At 34.4% G+C, this 15,362-nt stretch overlaps 1 protein-coding gene across 4 annotated transcripts in view; it reads left to right on the top strand.

The window, feature by feature from the left end:
• LOC117159861 (uncharacterized) overlaps positions 1-15,362 on the top strand; it is a 213,852-nt gene that overhangs the window by 37,066 nt on the left and 161,424 nt on the right. Inside the window, exon 1 of one of the 4 annotated variants that reach the window (XM_033340036.2) lies at positions 7,658-8,709. The exons of the other annotated variants lie outside the window; for them this stretch is intronic. Coding sequence (XP_033195927.1) covers positions 8,648-8,709 — 62 coding nt within the window. The 5' untranslated portion in view covers positions 7,658-8,647. Of the gene's footprint in view, positions 1-7,657; positions 8,710-15,362 lie in introns of those variants that run through there. 4 annotated transcript variants of the gene reach the window in all.

Below are 15,362 nucleotides of genomic sequence, written 5' to 3'. Positions count from 1 at the left end.
TGTACGATGTGCTCAAGATTACTTCAACAAATCTTATTATCATTGTGAAACTTTTTATTTAAGACATGCTAAAAATTACCATGACGAATCATATCACGATTATGAAATTTTTTACTCACGATATGCTCAAAATTGCTTTAACGAATCCCGTTACCATTACTGGTATCCAAACAATTATCCATAACGTCGGCACAAAAATATTCTCGATGATGAACAATGAACGTTTATTCGGCACAGCTATTTGGAAATCTTGCTGCGTAAAAAATTGCGGCTTAATTGGCCGAGAAACTTAATTAAAATAGCCAAGGGTGTGCACGAAGACAATCGGCTTTACAGCATTTTCCCAACGGCGCTGAATAATTATCTTAATGCACGCTCGCGCTACTTCCTTCCACGTTTGCATCTTTATATGCATGGCTAGTCTGCAGCTGCAGCTGCGGAACACCGTCCTTGTAACATCTCGGTCAGCAAGCTCGATCGAAGGTTTTAACACCCACGAGTTCCATTCGAAGGATCTGACAAGTTTTCGTGTGACGGCACGCGCGCTCCCTTGCCTTTTACAGGGCCATTTTATACGTCGCAACGATTGTACCGCGCTTTATTTCTGTTTGCTTTTGGCTCGCAGGTAGTACGCTTTCTATCGGCATTTGCAACTCATTGATCGTTCGTTGATTAACGCCGTACGTATCAAGGGAAGTAGAACATAAAGTACGAGGATATTTCGCGATGCTTTTAAAAGCTCTGTTGTTACGCACGACTGAGAAGATTGCGCTATGTTTGCACGCAATGTTACACGAACTTTCGCGAAACAAAGGGTACAATTTGTTTTCTTAGCGCGATTGCCAGCGGAATTTATTTTCTAAATCTCGCGCCGCGATATGATTTACAGCGTGAAGAGCGAAAGTTATTTTCGACGTGACTGTTTCAAATTGTACGAAGATTAGCGAAACAAATAGTAGCTGTTTATAGTATCCTGCGAGCCCTTGTACAAAGTGACTGTTTGTTTATCGTCCTCTGCCATTCAATTTGCCATTCATTGAACTGAAAACTTGAATCAACTTGATAAGATAGGTAACAGAGAAAATTGGAATTGTTTGGGAAAAGTGTTCTCTTCTATATCTGATAAACATTTTGGATAAACGTTTATTAAGTTGTCTCTTTAAAAGACTTAAATAAATATTCATTGTAATTATCAGTGAAATTAGAAATTACTGTTAGACACTGTATATTACTTTGTTATTGTAGAAGCATTTTCGAATGATGATACAAGTTCAACTGGAGGTGAATAACAATTGTACAAATTAAATAAATAGGAATACAAGCAATGGAACGTAACGGATAAGAAAAACGAATAAATGTTTAATGAATAAAGATGTACAGATGATATCAATTTTGAAATAATGTTTATTTTACCAATAAAATTATTGTCATTAATAAATCTCATGATATTTTATATATAAATACTTTCATGTTCCATTTTTGCTGCTTCATTGCTTACAATTAATCAAAGTAAATCATGCGCAGGAAATATAAAAACGTTATTATTTGCATGGCAAATGAAATATAATAACTTTCTCATATTCGCCCTGTTTAAACGATCAATGTTATTGTCAATATTCAAGATTTTTAATATTGTACTGACAATATACACAAATATTGTCATTATTTTTTATGTAGAATATCATCGCGAATACAAATTTTTATACTCAATTTTTCAAGCTTCGTATTATGAAGGATCCACAGGACGATTTGGAGAAAATCCTACACGACAAAGTATACTACACGTTTTTCCCCTCCCTTTCACATGTTTTTGTTTCGGGGATTTTCTCACTTTTTTCACTTGGCAACCGTCGTTTTTTTTTGGTTTACGATTGGTTCTCCTTCTCCCCCTTTTTTTTCCTCCTCTCATCCCGAGCTGAGCTTTGTTCAAGTAAGCAAGAGCCATCCTGAAAAATTGGAGACAGAATTACAACACACAGCCGAGGATTCGAACCAGAGTCCTGACATGTTTGTAGCCAGCTACGTTAACCACATTGCCATCGCCTCCCATATTCTGATGGTTACTTTTAACGCTTCTCTTTTTGTAAAAATCTAATGTTTTTATTTATGTTGGCAAGTTTTGACCATAATGTCAATTTCATCAGCCTTCGCCTTCAATGTATTTACCTCAAGACGAAGGTTCTGCAATTCGTTTCCAATTTCAGTCAAGTTTACCTTTTTATTTGTTACCTAAATTGATTATTATTTTCCTAGACGTGTTAACAATACTAACGTGTTGTTCTGAACTTATCAGATAAGGTACGTCCACAGACGACGCTGTCTCTGCGTCTGTTGGCTCCACCTAAATATTAAAATGAGTTATTAAAATTAATACAAGAATAAAAATAAACACGCTTTAAAGTGTTTAAATGAGCTTGGTTTAAACTCGACCCATTGATCGGCTAGAGGATCTCTTGCGTACGACAATGTTGACATCCTTCAATATTGACAATAATATTGACAAGACCATAAGAATCGAAGGTTCCAACACAAACCAGAAAAAATAAAGCTACCCTTACCCGGATTATCACATTGTAGACTAACCCATGAACATTTAATAACAAAACAATCACGTGCCGAGTTCTCGTTGGATTTTGATGTTGTTCTGATTGGATCGCCAACATCGTCATTACCATGTAGCATATTTTAATGTCAAAACCGAAATTAGATCTAACCTGAACGATTCTCTTGACGCGTTAGCGATTTTTAAACAGATAAATCTACTCGATTCCATGTAACCAGATATTACTCAATGTTTCAAGCAAGTAATTAAAAATTATGTTTCTTTTTTCTTTTCATTTTGTTTGGTAGCCGTTGGTGACTTTATGGTCACTGGAAACACCTTAAGCTAAACTCCTAAATAAATACGTAAATATTGGCAACAGTATTGATCGTTTGAATGTACCTTAGATGCAAAACACGTGTTCATGATTGATGCAAATTGAAGAAATGTCTAATAAAAATTCTGCGACTTTTAACTTACAATACACGCAGTAATAATACAACTTTTACTTACGGCATAAGAGAATTTACGATACATACATATTTCCGTGAATTTACACGCTGTTTTACTTTCGATAACATGCCGCAGAGAAATACGGCCTGCCAATTCAACAGCAAATACTATACACATATACATACATATTCTATACATATATTCAGAAAATATCAGAGAACTTTGATTTTGAACGAGACACTTTTATAGTCCTTGGCTCTTATCTGCTTTCGCGTTAAACCGGGAAAACAGGGAATGGAAAATTAATAAAATAGATAGAGGGTGGGTGGTCGGTGAGATTTCCAAGTAGGCGTGTTACGAACGATGAATTTCTGGTTTATTTTTAGGCATTCTACTTGAAATTCTACTATAGTCGTCGATTCATCGGTGTCTCGATTCTTTTTACATAATTCTCGAAACTTGTATATAAATTTTCCTCTTCTCTTAACAGAAAAGAGTATTATGTTGAATCAGATATGAAAAAAGAGAAACTGATTCATTTGATCGTATGAATCCGATTACGATCGATGGTATATTTAGCGTTACGTGTCGCAAAGGAAAATGAAATAGGATTCTGATCATCGATTTTGTGAATCCGATTAATCATGAATTATATATTACACGTTCTTGCGCGAAACAAATTTCAAATATCGTTGCTAAATGTGGTAATAATCTTCCATATCTTCCATATACATCAATGTATTGTTTTTAAGCTTCGTAATATTCCAGAGAACATTTTTGATGCAATATCAATAATAAAAGATTTTTTAATACGTAAATCCTACGATAATGAAGCTTACAGCTTTAAATACACTTTTATTTGGATATCATATGAAAATAACGTGGTTTAGTTGATGGAATTCAAAGAGAGGAACTTTCATTAATCTCGCGTTTCTTGGAATTTTCATATTTTACGGGAATACTATCGTTATAATCTTCGTTAAAAAAAACTGATACTTTATCTTCAGTTTTCTATAACGTTACGTTACATTTTGAAAATTACATTTTGAAAATTTTTTCTAACTGTTGCTGTATCGTTCTATTTTATATGGACATATTCATTGGATTTTTAACTTCTAATTTCAGATTAAAGTAAAAGGCTTCAATCGATTCTGTTTCTTTATCGCAAAAATAAAGGAAATTCCGTAGCGATAGGACGTTAAACGATGTAGCTTTTATTTTAACGACGTTTAAGAGTCTCACTTCATCTTTCTTCATCAACAGTTCCTTACTTGTACCAGCATTTACCAAAATTTAATTTATTCAATTACAGTCTTGTTTTTATCCTACGAAGCTGCATAGAACGAAAGTTGCAAGAATATATTATCAAATACCAGAAAGTAACAAGAAAAAGAATACAGAGGAAGTAGAGGCATAACTTGTAACAAGAAGCGTTGTTAATAGCGTCTCGTAGATTGGCTGACTTTAAATTTTAAAGCTGCTACATATATCGAATTTCGAATCGTTAGGTGCGGTTTATACATGTTCCATAGGTTTAATAAGAAAGGATGAGACCAGCTTACCGTTCCAGCTTCATTTAACTTTCTTCCTTTAGCAATTTTCGGAATCACTGGATCTTTCAACCCGTCAGCCCACCTTATCGATCGTTCATTCATTGGTTTTAGAAATATCTGCCTATCTCGTGGTAGGTCAGGCTCAGTGGAATTACGTCGCACGTTGGGACTAACGATCTGACGTGGGACGTTTGATACGAGATGCAAACTGCGTCATCAATAAGTTTCTCAACGTCAATGACATTTTCTCATTTTTAACCATTCCATCTCTGACACAGCATCTACGCGTTGAAAACTTTACTCGATTTTAAAACTGTCGTCCTAACGTTTATCCCCCTTCCCTTTTTTAAATATAGCTCGTATTTTTCGAAAAGGTTAAGCAACTAAATCGTGTTTCCGATCGAAGCTGGCTCGACGCTTGTACCATGAATGTAGATATTCTCTCGTATTACACCGAAGGATTTAATAATGAAATAGAGCGGAGCAAATGAACACGCCGACTTTGGCTTTAATACTCCGGAGATTTTATTTAAACTTAAGAAACGCGACTGAAGAGATCTACTTTTATTTGCGTACAAAAGGTAACGTCTTATGCCGTAAATTGACGATGCCCTACTTTTTCGAAGAACCGTGCAGTCTGTAATTTTCTCTACAATTAACTATCGTCGTTAACATCAAGAGTTTAAGATACACCCATATGGTCTAATGTGTCTAGAAAAATCATCTTATGCAGTTGCTACAGTCTACGTAATCTCGTTTACGTTCTAATTTTTTGTATTCTTATATAGTCTTGGTTGGATTATAATCTTGCTGTTAACTTATTTTAAGTTAATTTCAAGTAAACAATCTTCGTTATGTCTACATTCGTGTAAAGCAAATTTTTTGTTATATATATGTTTGCACAAAATAAATTGTATATAATAAGAAATAATAATAAATATAAACGATACCTACATTTTTGAATTTTACCAATAGAATTACAGATACTAATATTATGTTTTCATGGGCACAATTAGAGAAATGAAACAAATTGAAATTCGTTCGGTCTGTTGGAAACTGTAATGAGTATTATATTTCGTTTTATGGATTTTCATATATCATGTGCATTTTTGTCTTCAAAATATTCCATAAACGGTTGAAAATCCGCATTACAACTACTGCCCGTTACAGTGTTAATGAAATTCAAAATGTTTCGTGTAACGTTATATATTCATACAAATTTTCAACATATTTCTAATACATCATTCATAAAAATAAATTTCACCAGCCGCTGCACGTTCTTATTGACGTACAAAATCTAATAAAACGCATACCGAGTTCTTGTCGCTGGAGGAGAAAAAATTACACGAGCGCGAGTTCGACTGCTCGGATGATTAGACAAAGGGCGCTAAGAGAACCACGTTTTTCCTATTATCATACTTAGAACCGTGACAAGACTTTGTAAGGTTGGCCAAATAAAGGCCAACGTCAGCTGCGCGGTATTAGAACTTTTTCTAGCTGGCTCTATCGCGTCCTTGTTTCGTTTCCAGATAGACACCGCGCACCCATTCTATCGAAATCAATGCGCTCCTTTTATTGCCATTTCCTGAATAACGCACATCGTACCGTCTTTGAAAAAGTAACAAAAGCTACGAGACACGATAACAGGCGAGAAAAAAGGGCGCCGCAGGCGATACCACAGCTTAAAAGAACTCGCAACAAGCTCCAAGCGTTTTAAAATCTCTATATCTCACGCAGTACGTCCTATTTTTATTTCGCACCTGTAAATCACCTCATTCACGCGTCCGTTTACCTTTGATGATATCTAGGTGGAAAACTAGATTATTTTCGACGATTCCTCACGAGAATGTCCACGTACAGTGATACTTGAAATTACCGTGCACCGTGACGATTTTGCGTGACTTTAAACCGATCTTGTTGCTACGTGTGTACGTAGATGTACACGTCTCCGTGCAACGTGCCATTAATAACTTTTGCCACGTTTAATTAGCTATCACCACTATAATTATATAAGACACGGAAGATAGTGATGATTGAATAATTAAATATGTTTATTTTCATGCAATATACATATTATTATTTTTATAACACGATCTCATAAGGTTTTATAATCTTTTATGATTATATTATATGTATATATATATGTAAAAATAGTGGCATGTATATTGCATGAAAATAAACATATTTAATTATTCAATAGTCACAGTCTATATATATATATTAACGCACAATAGAACTGCTCTCTCTGTGTCATTTCTAAAATAAAAATACTAAGAGAGTTGAAGTGATTCATTATGTCAAATTGTCATATCGCCTTTATTTCTAGTTGCTCAACCCCGGTAAGGACATGAATTTAACTCGAGGAATTTCACTATTATTAATTCAAATAGATGTAACAAATTTTTATTTCCTGCGAGAAAATAGTATTTGACATAGCTGGCTACCGTTTGGCTATAAGGAAAAGCGATTTTATGTCAAACATATAGTTTGTTGAAAAAACGACATTGCTAAGAAAGGTACATTTTTAAAAACATCGATTTAGAATAGAAAGTTCGTTCAACCATTAATTGTATGATATGTGCGTTAAAATACCTCGTTTTTGGAATTAATCTATATAAGTATTTGAAATCTGATAATTTCTTAAAACGTAGCTTTCTTGTAGGAAACCGACGCCAAATAATACCAAACATAATATAACATCGATACATATAACGATATAATACAATCGATATAATATTTCCGGTAGAAATAAAAATAATAACAGCTGACGTCGTGTAGGTGACGCGAGGCAGCTGAAAAAGTGACGAAAATCATGATCGTATAATTTCCTGTGACGTGAGTCGTATTTACGCTCGACGAGACGGGAAAGGCGAAAGGGATTCGAGAGGACAGGAGAAATGCGAACAAACTGGAAAGGAGCTACTTGATGCGTCTTTGAAATACGTCCGATATCGATGGTGGCACGTTGTTGCAGAGGGTTGAGGACGAGGATAGTGACATGTCCTATGTAGTGCGATGGCGCGTCCCCTGGCGCCGAGGCAAGGGACGAAAGGGGGCGGTGATGTTCCCCACAATCCCCACGTCGCGACCAGCTTTCCTCCGAGCCAGTCGGATGCTAGATGTGGCAGGAGTCGGTTCGTTATATTCGGTTCGACTCGGCCCTAATCGGCTTTCGTCGGGTTACTCGTGCTTCTCACATACACTCGCACATTCGTTGCATTCGCGACCAATGCTCGAATACTGTTCGTTGCCGCTGTGAATGTTTTCGTGTAATTTAGCACGAAAAACATTTGAATAATCGGACACGCGACTAACGCGTTTCGAGCCGTGTGGATACCAGCGAAAAAGAGCAAAAGAGTAAGTGACAGGTCGTTGCACTTGCTCCATCCAATCAGTGTCGTCGCTTCGTTGAATTTCCGTGCGTGATTTGTGTTTACTGGCCGCGCCTGAATACCGTTACTTGTGACACTAGCAGACTGTGCGAAATTTCGTGACTTCTGTCTCTCGCGTTTTTCATCTCTGCGATCGATCTTCGCTCGTCGTACCCTGTCAACATCAAACGCTGTAATTTCCTTCGAGATTTTCAAAGTATATCGTAGCGGAGACGCGTCCAAAGTATCAAACATATTTGTAATAAGCCGAGGAACGGTACAGAGTGATCGTGACAAGAACGGTGCACGAGAGCACGTAGAGCGACCTGTTGTGTCGGGATAGTCGACAGGAAGACACGTAGAATTTAGTGCCTGTCGGGACTCGTTGAACGACGCTAACCAGAACGGTGAACAAGTTACGACGCGTCTGGGAAAGTTGAACATCAAACTCTACACACTCTACAGTCTACAGAGTTCCTAAAGTCGTACAATTTAAACGTCGAATTCTTCGCGGCGTAACAGCCGAGAGGCAAGTAAAAGGGAGGACAGATCGCAGAAAAATTCCAGCGATAATGCGTACAGTGAGCGAAGCAATGAAACATCGCGCGATCAGCTGACTAGCCGAACTCTTTGGCGGTCGTCAGAACTCGGCCGATAACGAAAATCGGCAGAAGACCGGCAAGAACCCTAAAAATCGACAGCAACCTAGATTACCTACTTGTGCGGTTATGACGTTTGGAACGCCGTTTCACACCGAGAAGTCGCAGTTCGTTGGCGATAACCCTGTTCGGTATGTTCTCTCAACTTCTCTCCCTCTTTTTCTCATTATTTCAGTCGTTAGAAACCGGTTTCGGTAAATACATATACGTATATCGTGAGATTCGAAGGTTTTACGAGATTGATACTCGATGTTTTGACTTTGTAACGAAACTTCAGACTGAGGTATATACAAGAACTCGTTTTCTCCTTTCTGAGATAAAAACGCAGGCTTTTTGTTTATTTAACTTCAACTTTTACAAACTGCAAGTGTTGGTGTAAATACACCAACACTTAAGACGGAAGTGGAGTTTATTTGTTGAACAAAATATGAAGATATTATCTTCCAAAGATTAAACATTTTCCGTTCTTGGACTTTGAAATGGATACATTACAGATGCATTGATAAAAATGTTTAAGCTTGAAATATCAAATTTTTCTGTGAAAAAATTGTATACGTAATTAAATGTACACGTACATATTAAGTTTTATATTTATTCTTTATAAAGTGTATTTACATTACATGCTTAAGCGCTTAATCCGTAATTTTGTAATATTCAATGCATAATAACGTCTGCATATGTAGGAATTCATAAATTCAGTCATTTATGTGGCTTCTTATTTATTAGCAATTTAAAGACATTTATCGTGTCTAGAGACATTTGTTTTTAAATTACAAATTTTAACACAAGCTTACACAGCTGAAAGATAACCTAATCTATTGAAGCATTAAGCTTGATATTTAGTTTCATGTGAATGTAATTATGTATAGTAGCTACATGTACATCAGTCTAATTGTTTACATTGTCATTCTGTGTCATATTTACTTAATTCCATTATACAGGGTGTCCCAGAATTTGACGGTCAAACTCTGTCAGTATATTACGTGGATATAATTAAGCAAAAAATATTACATAAACACGGATCATTGAAAACTCCATTAAAATGTTCTCATAAAAATATGAAATATGGTGGGAACTCTGTTATAAGATAAGAATAGATTTTCAATCAGCATGATAATATTCCATTGCAAAATGTTCACTGTTCTTCTCGATACGAAACTGATAAAACTGATATTACCCCATGATATGAACTGATATTATCCCATAAAGTTCATTTTGATTTAGTTTGTATTAGTTCATAACGTATATTTTTTCCTTTCTTTTTTTCTTTCGAATTTTTTCCACATAAAAATTCAATAGAGCGAAATTACAGGCTAAAGCATTGTTTTCTTTGTTCTGTACTGTTATTATTACTCGCTCGATTTAGTCCATAAAATGTACTGACAAAGTTTGGTTATTAAATACTAGGAAAACTGTATTTCTACCTAATTGTATAAAATTTACTATATTAATTGTAATAAATATGTAATAATATCGTAAGAGCTTACGAATTTCAATATGATCGTGGAAATCACAATGATACCATATTATACATCAGCTTCATTAAATTCGGTTAATCACAGTCCTTTATTTCGCAGAAATGTTGTTTATAGTGGAAAACTAATACATGCACGATATATCTGCCTATTATGAAACAATAGTATGATAACGAGATCCTATCTGTATTGCTTGATATTATTCTAGGAATATATCAGTTTGATAATAACGCATATTTTATATTTCTTCGTATTTCGTATTTCAACAGATAGAAACTTCATCGGTTATTTAACGACTTAAGTTCTTGCACAAGATACCCGATATTTGGAACATTTTTCTCATTAACACAATTAGTTGATCGTTTTTCTTAATCTCTTATAAATAAATTACATAATTCCATTTTTAAATACGACGTGTCAGTTGCAAAGGAATAAATTCGTTTCTATTTTCTTATTCCCACATACTCGAGTATCAATGGTCGATGAGAAGCAATAATCTGACTAACGGTCGTAATTGCAGAAACGCGTACGTTGAAACTGCCGTAATAGCCGTGGAATTATTTCATTAAGATGGAGAAGCAAATGATTCTTTGAAGTCAATTCTACGCTAACGATTTCGATAATAATTATGTTTTACGCAAGTTCCTAGCAAATAAGAAGGTTTCTGTTTTGCTTCGGTCGTAATATACAAAGTTCATTGTTTCGAGAAACAGCCGATGACAAATCAGACATTTGGCATCATACGTACTAAAAGTCTCGTTAATACATTTACGATTAGATCCAGAATTATAAAAATGATTGAAAATCAAGAATACGTACAATACGTAACTCGAATGAAATTTGATAGTTGTCGCTAGCTATAGCTACCTATTATAGCTATAGCTGTGGGAAACATAGCTGTTCAGGAAACGAATATAAATTACTTAATCGAGATGATATTGTATATTCCTTTTCGTCTGTGAACCGCATTAAATTTCTCAAAATTAATGGTCAATGGTATTATGGAAATGCGTGTCTACGTTTACGTAAAAAAGAAAAACGTAATAACACGAAGACGAAGTATCGCTGTCTTCTTAATTTATTAGAGGCTTCGAGTGAGAAGATATGGACATCTCCTTTCATCTAAAATATTAAAGTAACTTGGAAAATAATTACCAGTTACAGACCTGTGACGTCAGTTTAGCGTATTCTCAGTCTCACGTGCATATTGGATGTGCGTGCCTATGCGACTGATTTGGCATTGGTTCGTGGAGATACATTCGAACGTCATTCAATGCTGCACAATATACGATTAATGCATATTGATACCCACTCGCATACTCACACGATCGCATAAGAATCATTCTTCGAGGCGAAGCGTCTTGTATTTTTATAGTCTCGGAAGTAGAGAAAGCGTCAGTAAAAAGGTATGCTACTCTCGAGAAAATGACCAGAGAACGATACAGGATAGTTCTGATACAGTGCTGACGCTTCCTTTGTTCTGTTGCTACGCGTCAGGAATCTCAATGGCATTGTAGACCGTGAAAAAATTTCTGACGCACATAAATTCAGGTTGAAATCGGGATTAAAGGAGACGTTATCTGTTGAAAGGAGACATATCTAAGTGCTGATAAAGCGTGTCTTTTTTTTTTTTTTTAACAACAACGATAAAATACAATCGAAATATAATTTCGAAGTACCAATATAGCAATATAATAATAACGTTATTTCATTGTATATAATTTTTTAATGAATCACGCTTTTTTGAAGTTTCTTTGTTAATATTGATAATAAATATTATTCTCATATTGTACCATTTTGTACCACTTTCAAACATTTTTAACTCATTCCAACGAGACTAATACAGATTTTATTGCTGTGTTAGTAAAGTATAGAATCTGAAAGGAGCCTACACTGATACATTTCTATTAAACTGAGGAAATTTGTGTTTTTATGGACTTAGAGAAGTAAAGGTACATATGTAGATATCCAAAGCAAAGTACATCTTCTGACAGTGAGTAGGTGAAACGTTTATTTATTAGTTACCTATTACACTTTATTTATTGTTATTATTTATTACCATACTGTTATAACACTAATCTTACCAGGCCTGGCCAAGTGACCGGTTTCGAAATTTAATTTAAAATTCTACATTCCTTGTTATTTCTTTTGTACGTCTAGCTTTATGTAAATTCTTATATTATCTGCGAAAACAATTTCTCAATTTTTCATAATATCATCTGCTCAAACAATTTCTCAATTTTTGTTAATATAAGAATTTACATAAAGTTAAACGAACAAAAGAAACAACAAGGAACGTAGAATCTTAAATTAAATTTCGAAACCGGTTATTGACCGGGCCTAGTAAAATTGGTGTTATAATATGGCAATAAATAATAACAATAAGTAAAATGCATAATAAAACGTTTCACCTATTCACTGTCAGAAGATAATATATTATAATAATACCCACTAATATCGCAATCTCGGTAGTTTAACGAATTTAGAAAGAAAGAACTAGCTCTTCACGAAAATTTGATAAGTTACGGGTAACAATTAAATTTGTTATTCTCGCTGCAGTTACAAAGTTATGTACAAGTGAAATTGAAAAAGTTTCGCACGCAGTTGAAACTTTGTATGCAGGTGACGAGATGAAAAGTTTCGTGTAAATTCTTCATCCATAATACGCGGTAATATGACCGATTTGAGTGGATAGGTTGGTCAGTGAACTAGAAAAATGTGACGTTATTGCGCTGATGGAAGCGCAGAGGCAAGGACGCGTTGGGGTAGATTGCTATGACCTTATTATCCTCGACATGCTGTTACTCGAACAACGACATCTAAACGAGAGAAGAGAGTATGAAACATTCATTCTGAGCGTTGCTCGGAACTCGTTCTTTGTTTTTGTAGTCGTTCGATTGATTATACGCGTGAACATCTTTCCTTGTTTAACGCTTCCTCTTTTGTTTCACGAACACTTGGGATTTTTAGGTGTTTAATAAAATTAATTTTCCCAAATTATTTCAAATAAATTATATAATTATTAAAACGTATATGTTTGAAGCTTCAGTTTTATTCTAATAAATATTAACTAGGATGAAGCAGTTGTATCGGTGCAGAAATTATGTTTCATGATAGTTAGATCATCTCGTCTCTTATTTATGAAGAACAATGTAATAGTCTACTCTCTTTATTTTTTAGGAAATTATTTTTACGGAAAGTTTGTGGCTTATTCATCGACGACATAAATGTAAAATCACCGTGATGAATTGGAATCCGTGTTATATTGAATTCGCTTTATATATCGAAACTTTTCATTACATCGTACGACGACATTTCGAAATTCCTAAAAAGAAAGTAGGAACTAAGCTTCCTTCATTACATACGCCTGTTGTGAGAATCGTTGTTGCAATTAATAATTCGTGCTGTATTAACTTGAACGTTGATTGCGCATTGTTTATCCAAAACAAACTTGTTCGCAATGTTCCGTGCAAGCAAACATCTCCGGATTATGCGGAACACATTTCCAAGTTTCAAATAAAAAAGTAAAAAACATAGGAATCAAGCAACGGGGTACATGCACGATCTTCCATCGTTTAAAAACATCGAAATTTGTTCTGTGTAAATATTATTTCATTCCTATTCCGTTGATATTTCTCGTGTACAAATATTTTTTGTTCTTCAAATATATAATAATCCATTACGTATGTGCCTTTGTACTGTACATTTAAAACAGTAATATCGTCTATCTTATTTCCATATCATAAAATATAATTTTTCAGTAAGGTAAACGAAGAGAAAAGGAATATCCTGATAGAAAAATCAAGCTGTTTTGAAGCTTTATTTGCCCGATTTACTAACTCTATTCGTTATTGACAGAACAAAATATTTAAAAACAAAAGAAGCTAACGACCAAATAAACTGCATTTCTTATAACGCTATATATCTATATAATATATATATCTATATAAATATATAGAGTTTGTATTTATATTATTTTAAATTGACCAACAAGGCAAGTTCTAAACATGCATGGTACGTTAGCAGTAAATATTTACTTTACATTATATAGAGTTGTTAATATTTGTCTTTATAATCTAATAATTTATAATTAATCTCTGTGTTCTAAATATGCATGGTACGTTAGCGATAAATATTTACTTTAAACTATATAAAGTTGTTAATATTTATCTTTATGATCTAATAATTTATAATTAATCTCCGTGTTTATAACATTCGCTTCTCCTCAGGCCATACTATATCCACAGAGAAGTCATTAGTGTTGCGAATGTTTTACTCTATTTTAGAACAATCGACAATGAGCTTCACCTCAACTTTCGAATATTTAAACTACTTAAATCAATTATTTCTACCGTGTTTGTCTGCTTTTTATATTGGATTGAAAGGGAAGTTTTTAGATTTTACTGCAACATCGTTCCAACTAGACAGTTCGTTAGTATTAGGTCGTCCGGAAAGTGCCTTTCTTTCGCAAACGTGTTTTTTATATGCACCTTCGTACAAACGTGAAACCAAGTCTGTGAAATGTCGCGTTGTTTATCTCGACAGAACAAAATGAATCGTACAAATTCGACAAAATAATATAAAACAAAAAACGTTGTGCATCTATTATTTCCTTATAAAACGAAAGAAACTTTTCAGACAATCTGATAGTTAGTTATCCTTTTGTTTTTATAATCTTATCCAGTGTTTCGTTAGCTACTACGATCACGAATTTGTTTTGAAAAACCATCTATCTCGCTAATGAAAAGAATTCATTCTCATTTGAAACACCGCTAGAGCATACGTGAATTTTGTTACTCGTAATTAGAGAAATGTTAAAGGATTAAATTGCGAACCTATGGAATATACCGCATATTCGATTGATTTAACGGCATCTGGATTGTAGAGTCATTTAACTGGGAAAAGTTCAGAGTTCAAAGGCAAATGAAGATGTCAACATTTGATCAAGATTATTTCACTTGCAAGTAACAAAGTTTCTGTGACGAACGAATGTGAAACATGATAATTGGACTTGAATTCGCAGAAAATTGAAATGTGCCGAAATGCATATTAATGTGTAAAAATATGTAAAATACCCAATATAGTACGCGTCGTAGCGTTTAATTGGTGAAACAAATCTCTGTCTCACATTTTCAACAGGTTTCATAAAAAATTGAATCTGCATAAACATTCGCAGCCTAATTTTAGTACATCAATTCCGTAAATATAATACAGCAGTGCTCGGTGCGATAAAATTGCAAAACTTTCCACTGAAGCCAATCGACTGCAATATAAATAAAGCATACACTTTCGTTTCTGTGTTCTTGGAA

This window comes from Bombus vancouverensis, chromosome 5, assembly GCF_051014615.1.
Source record: "Bombus vancouverensis nearcticus chromosome 5, iyBomVanc1_principal, whole genome shotgun sequence".
NCBI classification, from domain to species: domain Eukaryota; kingdom Metazoa; phylum Arthropoda; class Insecta; order Hymenoptera; family Apidae; genus Bombus; species Bombus vancouverensis.
This window is presented reverse-complemented; position numbering and strand designations above follow the sequence as displayed.